General features: G+C 49.1%; 1 protein-coding gene across 1 annotated transcript in view; it reads left to right on the top strand.

Annotated features, from left to right (window-relative positions):
• Positions 1-15,220, top strand: part of DMBT1 (deleted in malignant brain tumors 1) — a 146,918-nt gene that overhangs the window by 64,296 nt on the left and 67,402 nt on the right. The window contains exons 35-41 of the mRNA XM_072804709.1: positions 2,208-2,237; positions 6,167-6,490; positions 7,409-7,438; positions 8,312-8,335; positions 9,856-9,885; positions 13,815-14,138; positions 15,057-15,086. Of these exons, the coding sequence (XP_072660810.1) occupies positions 2,208-2,237; positions 6,167-6,490; positions 7,409-7,438; positions 8,312-8,335; positions 9,856-9,885; positions 13,815-14,138; positions 15,057-15,086 (792 nt within the window). The remainder of the gene's footprint in view (positions 1-2,207; positions 2,238-6,166; positions 6,491-7,408; positions 7,439-8,311; positions 8,336-9,855; positions 9,886-13,814; positions 14,139-15,056; positions 15,087-15,220) is intronic.

The following is a 15,220-nucleotide window of genomic DNA, read 5'->3' as shown; positions in this document are numbered from 1 at the left end:
TGACCACAAGTTCAGAGACCAGGCCATGGGTGCCTTGAATTTCAGCTGTATGCAGCTTGGGCTGACAAGTTGAGTGGGAGAATGGAAACTGATGACCACTTATGTCTTCTTGAAGGGCCATCAGAGCAGGCTGGAACCTCTCCACAGCTCAGGGCTTACAAGATCCTCAGATTCATCAGCATCCAATGTATATATCCATAGTGGTGGGACAGAGCCCAGGGGATGGGAGTGATGGATGTGTTCTGGGTACAGGGCTACCTAGTTGGCTCCAGGTTGACCCTCGATGACCCTGACTCTTTCTTCCAGGCTTCATATGAGAATCCCCTCAGTTGTCCATGAGTGAAGATAGACAAGTGGCAAGGGTTTTCTAAGGGACAAAAAAACTCGCCAAGCGAGAGATGTGAAGGGACCTGATTGATGTAGGCAATGCTTTGTCACAGATAAGTTAGCAGAGCAGTCGACTTGCACAGCACACCCAGGAGGAAAGTGGCAGGATGCAGATGTGCAACTGTCATGACCCTGTGAAAAATGATCACAATGCCCCTTTTACTCTCAGCTAGCAGAACTCCCCAAACCCCACTGTCCCTGTCCTATGTACTCATTACTTGAGCCACGTTTGTTCTATTTCCATCCATTCTAATCCTATTTTAATTTTCTCTGCAGATTGGTGGTATACAACTACCTATGGTAAGCATCCTCAGTGCTGGCTTAAGCATCCAAATCACTCCATAGTCAACCAGACTGGATGAATTCAGATGTTGAGATTGGTGTCTGACCTCACCTCCCCATCCAGTGTGTGTGGGAGTTCCCTTTAGCCACAAGAGTTATTTTTCCAGCCTCCTACCAGTTTGGAGATACGTCAGCCATGAAGTTTTTCCTTGCAATTGACAAGAACCCAGTTCAGCTCCTCTAAAGCTAGCAGAGAGCTCAACTCAATGGCTCTCACATTTAAGATATTTAGATCAGATATACCTCCAGGAACACTGGGATACAGAAGTTTCTAATCCTTTGTCATCCTGCTTTGTGTTTCTCTGAAGATTGGTGGGATACAACTCCCTAGGGCAAGCATCCTGCACATCCTGAAAAGTATGCAAATTCTCCCAGTACTCAACTGGTTTCAGGGAAATTCTGAAATCCTGAGTTTGGCATCTGACCTCACCCCCTGGTCCTGTGGGAGGGAGGTCCTTTATTATCAGTCAACCTCCAGTTTGAAGATATATCAGTAAGTGATAGAGGAAACCAGCTTGGCTTCTCTTATCCTAGCGCAGAACTATTATATCAAAGTCCTCACATTTAAGATGTTTCGAGCAGGTGTACCTTCAGGAACTTCAAGTGTGGATGTTTCATGACTATCTGCCACCAGATTTTCTTCTCTCTCCTGTTTCTTATGTGGACGGGCTTCACCCTTGCTTTGCTTTCTGCATGTGAGAGGCAGTTGCCAACCCCAAGCCCCTGTGTCATAAGAGAAGGACTCTACTTGTGCCCTGATCACTGACTGGCATTTCCTGGAAAGAATCTAGGTAGCCTGTTTGTCAAAAACTGCTAGAACCTTGTTCCTGTGTCTGATGGGCTGGTCAGGATCCATATGCTCACCTTCATATTACCCTAGGTAATGGAGAGGAGTTGGCACTAGGCCCTACTGGAACCTCATGGAAAGACATTTTGACTGGTGTGTTTCATAGAAAGCATAGTTTGTCTGCCACAAAATCAGTGCAAAAGATTTGAGACAGGAAGAGAACACTGCCCTGTTGAGTTTGGCCCTCTCCCAAGTACTATCTGCTGAGTGCAGCCCTGGCTTCCACAGCCCCCACACAGAGCCCTACCTCTCAATTGCTGTCTCAGCCTATGTTGGCCTCTGCTCTTGAACTGGCCTCTGGTCCAGTCTCAGGGTCTGAGTTGACAGTGCAGTATGGGTGGAAGAACTGAGAGGGTTGGATAGTCCCTCGTGCCTGGTTGCTTGTCTGCCTGACAGTGATATTCAACCTGCTGGATCCTAAGTCCTCAGCCACATTGAGGCAGACAATGGCAGTAGGACATAGGATTAGGCTCCCACAGGACTGAGAGGCTATGGCAGGCCATGGCTCTGTCTACTCAGGACCACATGGAGGCTTGATCTCAGGACGGATAGATAGGATGATGTTCTCTGATCTTTGATTTTGTTGCAACACCCATGTGCTTTGTGTCTGACTTGTGTTTCTTTCTCATAGCTACTCCACCCGAATCAACCATCCAGCCAGGTAAGTCTGTGCCACCGTATTTGGAATGTTTCTTTTCTCCTTTCCCATCCATCCCTTTTCTCTCCATTTCGGGTGAATCATTGCTCCTTGAGGACCTTGTGGGCACATTTTGTGGTTCCCAGTCACTGAGCCTCTAACAGGCAGCTCTTACGTGGACACGGGATTCAAATGGCCCCATTTTCCCATCATCCATGAGTTATCATCTAATCCTTTCCCAGCATCCCAAGAGACTGTTGCCTACCAATTCAGAGAACTAGCCATGGGTGCCAAGAATTTCAATTGAAATGCTGTCTGGGGAGACAGCAGAGTGGGAGAAGGAGCCATAGGGAGCACTGATGTCTTCTTAGAGAGCCGTCAGAGCAGGCTGGATCCTTCCCAATGTTCAGCATTTGCATCACCCTCAGATTTATCACAATCCAATGTGTATATCCAAAGTGGTAGGGACAGAGCCCCAGGGATTTGAGACCACTATGAGAAGAAGGTGCTCTAGATACAGGGATATACAGCTGGCTCCATGTTACCCTGAATGCTCCTGACTCTTTCTTCCAAGATTCCTGTGAGGATCTCCTGCGTCATCTATGAGTCAAGATAGACAAGTGGCAAAGGTTTCTAAGGGACAAGGGACATGCCAGGCTGAGAGATGTGGAGGGATCTGGCTGATGTACACAAGGTCTTTGCATCAGAAAAGGTATCAGAGCAGGAGGCTTGCACAGCCCCTCCCCCTGCAGGTGGAAGGGGGCAGGATGCAGGTGTGCAAGTGTCATGATGCCTGCCAAAATCTCTCATGATTCCCCCTTTCCCCTCCAGCTAACAGAACTCACCAGAAGCCACTGTCCCTGTCCCACTGACTCATCACTTGAGCCAAGCTTGGTTCTATTTCCAACCTTTCTAACCCTGCTTTGTGTTTCTCTGCATATCGGTGGTATACAACTACCAATGGTCAGCATCCTCAGTGCCTGCCTAAGTATCCAGATTCACACCATAGTCAGCCCGACTGGATGAAACTCCAGATTGTTGAGTGTAGTGTCTGACCTCACCTCCCCATCCAGTGTGTGTGGGGGTTCCCTTTAGCCACAAGAGTTATTTTTCCAGCCTCCTACCAGTTTGGGGAGATGTCAGTCATGACGTTTTTGTTTGCATTTGACAAGAACCCAGTTCAGCTCCTTTAAAGCTAGCAGAGAGCTCAACTCAATGGCTCTCACATGTAAGATATTTAGATCAGATATACCTCCAGGAACACTGGGATACAGAAGTTTCTAATCCTTTGTCATCCTGCTTTGTGTTTCTCTGAAGATTGGTGGGCTACAACTCCCTAGGGCAAGCATCCTGCACATCCTGAAAAGTATGCAAATTCTCCCAGTACTCAACTGGTTTCAGGGAAATTCTGAAATCCTGAGTTTGGCATCTGACCTCACCCCCTGGTCCTGTGGGAGGGAGGTCCTTTATTATCAGTCAACCTCCAGTTTGGAGATATATCAGTAAGTGATAGAGGAAACCAGCTCGGCTTCTCTTATCCTAGCGCAGAACTATTATATCAAAGTCCTCACATTTAAGATGTTTCGAGCAGGTGTACCTTCAGGAACTTCAGGTGTGGATGTTTCATGACTATCTGCCGCCAGATTTTCTTCTCTCTCCTGTTTCTTACGTGGACGGGCTTCACCCTTGCTTTGCTTACTCCATGTGAGGGGCAGTTGCCACCCCAAGCCCCTGTGTCACCAGGAGAAAGGTCTTCACTAGTCCCTGGTCTCTGGCTGACATATCCTGGAATGAGTTTCAACAGTCTGTTTGGCAATACTTGCTTCACTAGAACCATGTCCCTGTGCTCTGTGGGCTGGTCATCTGGGTCCATATGCCCACCTTCATATTCCCCAGGGGAGAGGATGAGGAAGTGGCTCTAGGCCCTCCTTGAACCTCATGGAAAGAGGTTTTAGCTGGTTTGTTAAATAAAAGGAATGGTGTCAGGGCAAGAGATTTGAGACATGAAGAGGACACTCCCCTGTCGAGCCTGACCCTCTCCCAAGGTCTCCCTGCTGTGTGCTGCCCAGGCTCCTAGAGGTCCCCACCCAGAGCCTTGCCCCTCTGTGAGAATATCAGCCCACATTGGCCCTTGCTCAAGCTGACCTCTGTCCCAGCATGAGGGTCTGAGTTGCTAGAGCAGTATCTATGTGGGAAGTGAGAGGGCTGGATGGCCCCAAGACCTGGTGCTTGTATTCCTTTGGGATGGTAGGAGTCTCAGCTCATGCTAGTTACATCCTCCAGTGAGACTAGGATCATGGGACTCAGTGACCCAAGACTGGAGAAAAGTCAAAGAGTTATTGCTGTTCTGCCCTCTCATCATCTGTGCTTCTCCCTATGTAAGTGTTAGCATTGTACTGTGTGCTGTGGAGAGGCTTTTAGGCTACTGACGGAATGCTACAGCCCTCAACAACAACACGGTACCAGAGTTTCTCACCACATCTAATGGATATCTCATTCCCTGAACCGGTCACATCCCAATCTACTTTCCCTTGACCATCTGCTCTCTGCCTTGCCTCTCTCTTCTCTCTGGATTCGTCAGTTCTGGACATTTCCTGTGAATGGAAGCAGCTATCAGGTGGTCTTTTGTGACAGGCTTCTTTCAGGCCACAGACTTTCTCAAGGTCCACCATGAAGGGGCGTGCAGACATTGGCAACATGCATCTCCACCCATATATGAATCCCCTTCACCTGTTGCCAGACGTGTTTACTGTTTGATCTTTGGGTATTTTCAATAGTATTCCCAGCAACATATGTATCTATCTATCTATCTATCTATCTACCTAATTTATATATATATAAATTACCTATTTCTATTATTTGGGTTATATCTAGGAGTGGGAATGCGGTTGATATGATGATTTTCTGTTTACATTTTGTGGATGCCCAGAAGTGTTTAGGGTAGCAGATGGACCAAATTCGGTTTCCCCCTGGAGCTTCTGAGGGTTCCGCTTTCTCCACATCCTCGCCAACACTTCTTCATTCTCTTTTATTGTAGTCATCTAGTGGGCGGGAGGTGCTCTTTCACTGTGGTTAGGACTTGCATCTCCTGCAGGCTAGTGATGGTGGGGGTATGTTCATGAGCTTGCTGCACGTGTCCTTCTTCTTCAAAGAGCAGAGCCCTCACGTTTTAGACACCTGAAGGTCTGAGGACCAGGTATGGTCAGTGCGCGGGGCCAGCCCTTTGGGTAGTGAAGGCAGGGTCCAAGGGAGACTGAGGAATCATGCTGTGTCATCTAGTACTGAATGTGGCAAGTGACCTTCCTGCAAGGAGGCCTAATGCTACTACGTTTTGTTTCTTTTCTGCCACCCAGAGGCCACCACAGCTCTAAGTATGCACAGCTCCAATTCAGTGACAGTTACTACTACCCATTGTCACGATTATCAAGGAATGTTTAAGATTCAGTACAAGCCTGGGGCTGGAGAGAACAAGAGCAAATGATCATCGGAAAAAGATCCTTCAGCCCAAGCTTTGGGTCCAGGAGGAGCGTCCCTGATATAGGACAGTGGGGTGAAGGTAGACCTTCCGAACACTACGATGTAGGACAGCATCGTGGCTGCTGGTGGCTGCTGTGTTGGATCCCTGGGCCTGAAGCAAGTGTTCAGGGTGGTCCAGTGGTCCGATGTGAGGAAGCGGGCTTCTACTTTCCCCTTGTATATGGGGTTCAGGATTGAAATCCTGACGTTGTGGACAACCATCAGTGAACATGTGTTAGTCCACTGACATTCAAGGATAGCATCAAACGGGCCCTTGAGTTGGAATGAGGTTGAAGGCGTTTAGGAGAGTCCTGTTGCTGGGGAACATTAATTGAACCCACAGCATGCACCCCCTGAAGGGAATGGTCCAGTACTGAGAGTGCAGGAGTTCTTCCTTCAAGGACACAGAGAAAGACTGTTTTCCTGTCTTCTGCCAGGGACCGAATCGGGTTTGGCCCTGAGGCTGGTGAACGGAGGTGACCGGTGTCAGGGCCGCGTAGAGGTCCTGTACGGAGGCTCGTGGGGCACCGTGTGTGATGACGACTGGGACACCAGTGATGCCAACGTGGTCTGCAGGCAGCTGGGCTGTGGCTGGGCCACCTCGGCCCCAGGTTATGCCCGCTTTGGTCAGGGCTCAGGCCCGATTGTGCTGGACAATGTGCGCTGCTCTGGGCACGAGTCCTACCTGTGGAGCTGCCCCCACAATGGCTGGAACTCACACAACTGTGGACACTCAGAAGATGCAGGTGTCATCTGCTCAGGTGAACCTCGAAAATCCCAGGTCCCCATTCTTAGTGATCTTTCCATCTGATAATTATACGGGTGCCCCCATGACTCTCTCCCGGATGTGCTGTGCCTTGCCAGCTTTCCTGGGGACAACTGGTTCCCTGTAATGGAACATTAGGGGCAACTCCCTCCCGTGTGGACCTGTATTGCTTTGGAGCCTCAATGGCACAGGAGGTGAAGAAGACCATCCGTCATGCAGTGGGCAGTGGCTATGTGCCCTTTCTGTCAGTAAGACCATCTGCTCAGTCTACATCCTATTTCCCAGGGCGTTACTCCTCAAGGCACAGGTTTTGGGAATTTGGTTGTAAACTGAACTACCTTCACTCCATGGTTTGTTATTCTGGGTCCTCCTTAAAGCCAATTCAGAGAACAGGATGGCAGTTTCAATTGCCAGTTCTGAGGGCAGTGAAGAGCACTTGGGAAGTGGGGAAGGTGCAGGAAACGGCAGCTCACTAGAACATGGAATGACAAAGAAATACATAGGACTATGGGGACCAAGTTGACCTTCTACAGTAATCCTAAAAAAGCCTGTAAACACTGGGAGCATGGCACCTGACTGGTGGAATGGGGGTCTCAATAGGCTAACTGCCCAGATTCACTCTTGCTGTTCCCACTTGCTAATAGCAAAATGGCTTTGGTGGCCTGTCCTGACCTGGCAGTGACATTCCACCTCCTGAATGTCAGCATTCAGGCCCACCATGGCAGGCAAGGGGAGTGGGACATAGGGTGGGGCTCCCACAGGACTGAGAGATGATGGCAGGCCATGGCTCTGTGTATTCAGGAGCTCATGGAGGCTAGATCTCAGTAGGTAGGGGATGAATTTCCTTGACCACTGATCCAGTTGGAACAGACGTGTGCTTTGTTTCTGACTGCTGTTTCCTTCTTTTTCACAGATGCTGTCTCTCAATCCACACCCCAGCCAGGTGAGTCTTTGGTGACCCTACTTGGAATGTCCGTTTTGCCTATCCCATCCATCCCTCTTCTTCCCATTTGGGAGGAAGTTACTGCTCTTTTGAGAACTTATGGGCATATTTTGTGTCCCACCCAGTCACTGAGTCTCCATCAGGCTGCTCTTAAGTAGACATGGCGCTCATGAGTTTTCACCTAGTCCTTCCACAGTTGCAGGAGAGAGCTGACCACAAGTTCAGAGACCAGGCCATGGGTGCCTTGAATTTCAGCTGTATGCAGCTTGGGCTGACAAGTTGAGTGGGAGAATGGAACCTGATGACCACTTATGTCTTCTTGAAGGGCCATCAGAGCAGGCTGGAACCTCTCCACAGCTCAGGGCTTACAAGATCCTCAGATTCATCAGCATCCAATGTATATATCCATAGTGGTGGGACAGAGCCCAGGGGATGGGAGTGATGGATGTGTTCTGGGTACAGGGCTACCTAGTTGGCTCCAGGTTGACCCTCGATGACCCTGACTCTTTCTTCCAGGCTTCATATGAGAATCCCCTCAGTTGTCCATGAGTGAAGATAGACAAGTGGCAAGGGTTTTCTAAGGGACAAAAAAACTCGCCAAGCGAGAGATGTGAAGGGACCTGATTGATGTAGGCAATGCTTTGTCACAGATAAGTTAGCAGAGCAGTCGACTTGCACAGCACACCCAGGAGGAAAGTGGCAGGATGCAGATGTGCAACTGTCATGACCCTGTGAAAAATGATCACAATGCCCCTTTTACTCTCAGCTAGCAGAACTCCCCAAACCCCACTGTCCCTGTCCTATGTACTCATTACTTGAGCCACGTTTGTTCTATTTCCATCCATTCTAATCCTATTTTAATTTTCTCTGCAGATTGGTGGTATACAACTACCTATGGTAAGCATCCTCAGTGCTGGCTTAAGCATCCAAATCACTCCATAGTCAACCAGACTGGATGAATTCAGATGTTGAGATTGGTGTCTGACCTCACCTCCCCATCCAGTGTGTGTGGGAGTTCCCTTTAGCCACAAGAGTTATTTTTCCAGCCTCCTACCAGTTTGGAGATACGTCAGCCATGAAGTTTTTCCTTGCAATTGACAAGAACCCAGTTCAGCTCCTCTAAAGCTAGCAGAGAGCTCAACTCAATGGCTCTCACATTTAAGATATTTAGATCAGATATACCTCCAGGAACACTGGGATACAGAAGTTTCTAATCCTTTGTCATCCTGCTTTGTGTTTCTCTGAAGATTGGTGGGATACAACTCCCTAGGGCAAGCATCCTGCACATCCTGAAAAGTATGCAAATTCTCCCAGTACTCAACTGGTTTCAGGGAAATTCTGAAATCCTGAGTTTGGCATCTGACCTCACCCCCTGGTCCTGTGGGAGGGAGGTCCTTTATTATCAGTCAACCTCCAGTTTGAAGATATATCAGTAAGTGATAGAGGAAACCAGCTTGGCTTCTCTTATCCTAGCGCAGAACTATTATATCAAAGTCCTCACATTTAAGATGTTTCGAGCAGGTGTACCTTCAGGAACTTCAAGTGTGGATGTTTCATGACTATCTGCCACCAGATTTTCTTCTCTCTCCTGTTTCTTATGTGGACGGGCTTCACCCTTGCTTTGCTTTCTGCATGTGAGAGGCAGTTGCCAACCCCAAGCCCCTGTGTCATAAGAGAAGGACTCTACTTGTGCCCTGATCACTGACTGGCATTTCCTGGAAAGAATCTAGGTAGCCTGTTTGTCAAAAACTGCTAGAACCTTGTTCCTGTGTCTGATGGGCTGGTCAGGATCCATATGCTCACCTTCATATTACCCTAGGTAATGGAGAGGAGTTGGCACTAGGCCCTACTGGAACCTCATGGAAAGACATTTTGACTGGTGTGTTTCATAGAAAGCATAGTTTGTCTGCCACAAAATCAGTGCAAAAGATTTGAGACAGGAAGAGAACACTGCCCTGTTGAGTTTGGCCCTCTCCCAAGTACTATCTGCTGAGTGCAGCCCTGGCTTCCACAGCCCCCACACAGAGCCCTACCTCTCAATTGCTGTCTCAGCCTATGTTGGCCTCTGCTCTTGAACTGGCCTCTGGTCCAGTCTCAGGGTCTGAGTTGACAGTGCAGTATGGGTGGAAGAACTGAGAGGGTTGGATAGTCCCTCGTGCCTGGTTGCTTGTCTGCCTGACAGTGATATTCAACCTGCTGGATCCTAAGTCCTCAGCCACATTGAGGCAGACAATGGCAGTAGGACATAGGATTAGGCTCCCACAGGACTGAGAGGCTATGGCAGGCCATGGCTCTGTCTACTCAGGACCACATGGAGGCTTGATCTCAGGACGGATAGATAGGATGATGTTCTCTGATCTTTGATTTTGTTGCAACACCCATGTGCTTTGTGTCTGACTTGTGTTTCTTTCTCATAGCTACTCCACCCGAATCAACCATCCAGCCAGGTAAGTCTGTGCCACCGTATTTGGAATGTTTCTTTTCTCCTTTCCCATCCATCCCTTTTCTCTCCATTTCGGGTGAATCATTGCTCCTTGAGGACCTTGTGGGCACATTTTGTGGTTCCCAGTCACTGAGCCTCTAACAGGCAGCTCTTACGTGGACACGGGATTCAAATGGCCCCATTTTCCCATCATCCATGAGTTATCATCTAATCCTTTCCCAGCATCCCAAGAGACTGTTGCCTACCAATTCAGAGAACTAGCCATGGGTGCCAAGAATTTCAATTGAAATGCTGTCTGGGGAGACAGCAGAGTGGGAGAAGGAGCCATAGGGAGCACTGATGTCTTCTTAGAGAGCCGTCAGAGCAGGCTGGATCCTTCCCAATGTTCAGCATTTGCATCACCCTCAGATTTATCACAATCCAATGTGTATATCCAAAGTGGTAGGGACAGAGCCCCAGGGATTTGAGACCACTATGAGAAGAAGGTGCTCTAGATACAGGGATATACAGCTGGCTCCATGTTACCCTGAATGCTCCTGACTCTTTCTTCCAAGATTCCTGTGAGGATCTCCTGCGTCATCTATGAGTCAAGATAGACAAGTGGCAAAGGTTTCTAAGGGACAAGGGACATGCCAGGCTGAGAGATGTGGAGGGATCTGGCTGATGTACACAAGGTCTTTGCATCAGAAAAGGTATCAGAGCAGGAGGCTTGCACAGCCCCTCCCCCTGCAGGTGGAAGGGGGCAGGATGCAGGTGTGCAAGTGTCATGATGCCTGCCAAAATCTCTCATGATTCCCCCTTTCCCCTCCAGCTAACAGAACTCACCAGAAGCCACTGTCCCTGTCCCACTGACTCATCACTTGAGCCAAGCTTGGTTCTATTTCCAACCTTTCTAACCCTGCTTTGTGTTTCTCTGCATATCGGTGGTATACAACTACCAATGGTCAGCATCCTCAGTGCCTGCCTAAGTATCCAGATTCACACCATAGTCAGCCCGACTGGATGAAACTCCAGATTGTTGAGTGTAGTGTCTGACCTCACCTCCCCATCCAGTGTGTGTGGGGGTTCCCTTTAGCCACAAGAGTTATTTTTCCAGCCTCCTACCAGTTTGGGGAGATGTCAGTCATGACGTTTTTGTTTGCATTTGACAAGAACCCAGTTCAGCTCCTTTAAAGCTAGCAGAGAGCTCAACTCAATGGCTCTCACATGTAAGATATTTAGATCAGATATACCTCCAGGAACACTGGGATACAGAAGTTTCTAATCCTTTGTCATCCTGCTTTGTGTTTCTCTGAAGATTGGTGGGCTACAACTCCCTAGGGCAAGCATCCTGCACATCCTGAAAAGTATGCAAATTCTCCCAGTACTCAACTGGTTTCAGGGAAATTCTGAAATCCTGAGTTTGGCATCTGACCTCACCCCCTGGTCCTGTGGGAGGGAGGTCCTTTATTATCAGTCAACCTCCAGTTTGGAGATATATCAGTAAGTGATAGAGGAAACCAGCTCGGCTTCTCTTATCCTAGCGCAGAACTATTATATCAAAGTCCTCACATTTAAGATGTTTCGAGCAGGTGTACCTTCAGGAACTTCAGGTGTGGATGTTTCATGACTATCTGCCGCCAGATTTTCTTCTCTCTCCTGTTTCTTACGTGGACGGGCTTCACCCTTGCTTTGCTTACTCCATGTGAGGGGCAGTTGCCACCCCAAGCCCCTGTGTCACCAGGAGAAAGGTCTTCACTAGTCCCTGGTCTCTGGCTGACATATCCTGGAATGAGTTTCAACAGTCTGTTTGGCAATACTTGCTTCACTAGAACCATGTCCCTGTGCTCTGTGGGCTGGTCATCTGGGTCCATATGCCCACCTTCATATTCCCCAGGGGAGAGGATGAGGAAGTGGCTCTAGGCCCTCCTTGAACCTCATGGAAAGAGGTTTTAGCTGGTTTGTTAAATAAAAGGAATGGTGTCAGGGCAAGAGATTTGAGACATGAAGAGGACACTCCCCTGTCAGAGCCTGACCCTCTCCCAAGGTCTCCCTGCTGTGTGCTGCCCAGGCTCCTAGAGTCCCCACCCAGAGCCTTGCCCCTCTGTGAGAATATCAGCCCACATTGGCCCTTGCTCAAGCTGACCTCTGTCCCAGCATGAGGGTCTGAGTTGCTAGAGCAGTATCTATGTGGGAAGTGAGAGGGCTGGATGGCCCCAAGACCTGGTGCTTGTATTCCTTTGGGATGGTAGGAGTCTCAGCTCATGCTAGTTACATCCTCCAGTGAGACTAGGATCATGGGACTCAGTGACCCAAGACTGGAGAAAAGTCAAAGAGTTATTGCTGTTCTGCCCTCTCATCATCTGTGCTTCTCCCTATGTAAGTGTTAGCATTGTACTGTGTGCTGTGGAGAGGCTTTTAGGCTACTGACGGAATGCTACAGCCCTCAACAACAACACGGTACCAGAGTTTCTCACCACATCTAATGGATATCTCATTCCCTGAACCGGTCACATCCCAATCTACTTTCCCTTGACCATCTGCTCTCTGCCTTGCCTCTCTCTTCTCTCTGGATTCGTCAGTTCTGGACATTTCCTGTGAATGGAAGCAGCTATCAGGTGGTCTTTTGTGACAGGCTTCTTTCAGGCCACAGACTTTCTCAAGGTCCACCATGAAGGGGCGTGCAGACATTGGCAACATGCATCTCCACCCATATATGAATCCCCTTCACCTGTTGCCAGACGTGTTTACTGTTTGATCTTTGGGTATTTTCAATAGTATTCCCAGCAACATATGTATCTATCTATCTATCTATCTATCTACCTAATTTATATATATATAAATTACCTATTTCTATTATTTGGGTTATATCTAGGAGTGGGAATGCGGTTGATATGATGATTTTCTGTTTACATTTTGTGGATGCCCAGAAGTGTTTAGGGTAGCAGATGGACCAAATTCGGTTTCCCCCTGGAGCTTCTGAGGGTTCCGCTTTCTCCACATCCTCGCCAACACTTCTTCATTCTCTTTTATTGTAGTCATCTAGTGGGCGGGAGGTGCTCTTTCACTGTGGTTAGGACTTGCATCTCCTGCAGGCTAGTGATGGTGGGGGTATGTTCATGAGCTTGCTGCACGTGTCCTTCTTCTTCAAAGAGCAGAGCCCTCACGTTTTAGACACCTGAAGGTCTGAGGACCAGGTATGGTCAGTGCGCGGGGCCAGCCCTTTGGGTAGTGAAGGCAGGGTCCAAGGGAGACTGAGGAATCATGCTGTGTCATCTAGTACTGAATGTGGCAAGTGACCTTCCTGCAAGGAGGCCTAATGCTACTACGTTTTGTTTCTTTTCTGCCACCCAGAGGCCACCACAGCTCTAAGTATGCACAGCTCCAATTCAGTGACAGTTACTACTACCCATTGTCACGATTATCAAGGAATGTTTAAGATTCAGTACAAGCCTGGGGCTGGAGAGAACAAGAGCAAATGATCATCGGAAAAAGATCCTTCAGCCCAAGCTTTGGGTCCAGGAGGAGCGTCCCTGATATAGGACAGTGGGGTGAAGGTAGACCTTCCGAACACTACGATGTAGGACAGCATCGTGGCTGCTGGTGGCTGCTGTGTTGGATCCCTGGGCCTGAAGCAAGTGTTCAGGGTGGTCCAGTGGTCCGATGTGAGGAAGCGGGCTTCTACTTTCCCCTTGTATATGGGGTTCAGGATTGAAATCCTGACGTTGTGGACAACCATCAGTGAACATGTGTTAGTCCACTGACATTCAAGGATAGCATCAAACGGGCCCTTGAGTTGGAATGAGGTTGAAGGCGTTTAGGAGAGTCCTGTTGCTGGGGAACATTAATTGAACCCACAGCATGCACCCCCTGAAGGGAATGGTCCAGTACTGAGAGTGCAGGAGTTCTTCCTTCAAGGACACAGAGAAAGACTGTTTTCCTGTCTTCTGCCAGGGACCGAATCGGGTTTGGCCCTGAGGCTGGTGAACGGAGGTGACCGGTGTCAGGGCCGCGTAGAGGTCCTGTACGGAGGCTCGTGGGGCACCGTGTGTGATGACGACTGGGACACCAGTGATGCCAACGTGGTCTGCAGGCAGCTGGGCTGTGGCTGGGCCACCTCGGCCCCAGGTTATGCCCGCTTTGGTCAGGGCTCAGGCCCGATTGTGCTGGACAATGTGCGCTGCTCTGGGCACGAGTCCTACCTGTGGAGCTGCCCCCACAATGGCTGGAACTCACACAACTGTGGACACTCAGAAGATGCAGGTGTCATCTGCTCAGGTGAACCTCGAAAATCCCAGGTCCCCATTCTTAGTGATCTTTCCATCTGATAATTATACGGGTGCCCCCATGACTCTCTCCCGGATGTGCTGTGCCTTGCCAGCTTTCCTGGGGACAACTGGTTCCCTGTAATGGAACATTAGGGGCAACTCCCTCCCGTGTGGACCTGTATTGCTTTGGAGCCTCAATGGCACAGGAGGTGAAGAAGACCATCCGTCATGCAGTGGGCAGTGGCTATGTGCCCTTTCTGTCAGTAAGACCATCTGCTCAGTCTACATCCTATTTCCCAGGGCGTTACTCCTCAAGGCACAGGTTTTGGGAATTTGGTTGTAAACTGAACTACCTTCACTCCATGGTTTGTTATTCTGGGTCCTCCTTAAAGCCAATTCAGAGAACAGGATGGCAGTTTCAATTGCCAGTTCTGAGGGCAGTGAAGAGCACTTGGGAAGTGGGGAAGGTGCAGGAAACGGCAGCTCACTAGAACATGGAATGACAAAGAAATACATAGGACTATGGGGACCAAGTTGACCTTCTACAGTAATCCTAAAAAAGCCTGTAAACACTGGGAGCATGGCACCTGACTGGTGGAATGGGGGTCTCAATAGGCTAACTGCCCAGATTCACTCTTGCTGTTCCCACTTGCTAATAGCAAAATGGCTTTGGTGGCCTGTCCTGACCTGGCAGTGACATTCCACCTCCTGAATGTCAGCATTCAGGCCCACCATGGCAGGCAAGGGGAGTGGGACATAGGGTGGGGCTCCCACAGGACTGAGAGATGATGGCAGGCCATGGCTCTGTGTATTCAGGAGCTCATGGAGGCTAGATCTCAGTAGGTAGGGGATGAATTTCCTTGACCACTGATCCAGTTGGAACAGACGTGTGCTTTGTTTCTGACTGCTGTTTCCTTCTTTTTCACAGATGCTGTCTCTCAATCCACACCCCAGCCAGGTGAGTCTTTGGTGACCCTACTTGGAATGTCCGTTTTGCCTATCCCATCCATCCCTCTTCTTCCCATTTGGGAGGAAGTTACTGCTCTTTTGAGAACTTATGGGCATATTTTGTGTCCCACCCAGTCACTGAGT

This window comes from Canis lupus, chromosome 29, assembly GCF_048164855.1.
Source record: "Canis lupus baileyi chromosome 29, mCanLup2.hap1, whole genome shotgun sequence".
NCBI lineage: Eukaryota > Metazoa > Chordata > Mammalia > Carnivora > Canidae > Canis > Canis lupus.
The sequence above is the reverse complement of the archived record's forward strand: the minus strand, read 5'-3'. Positions and strand labels throughout refer to the sequence as shown.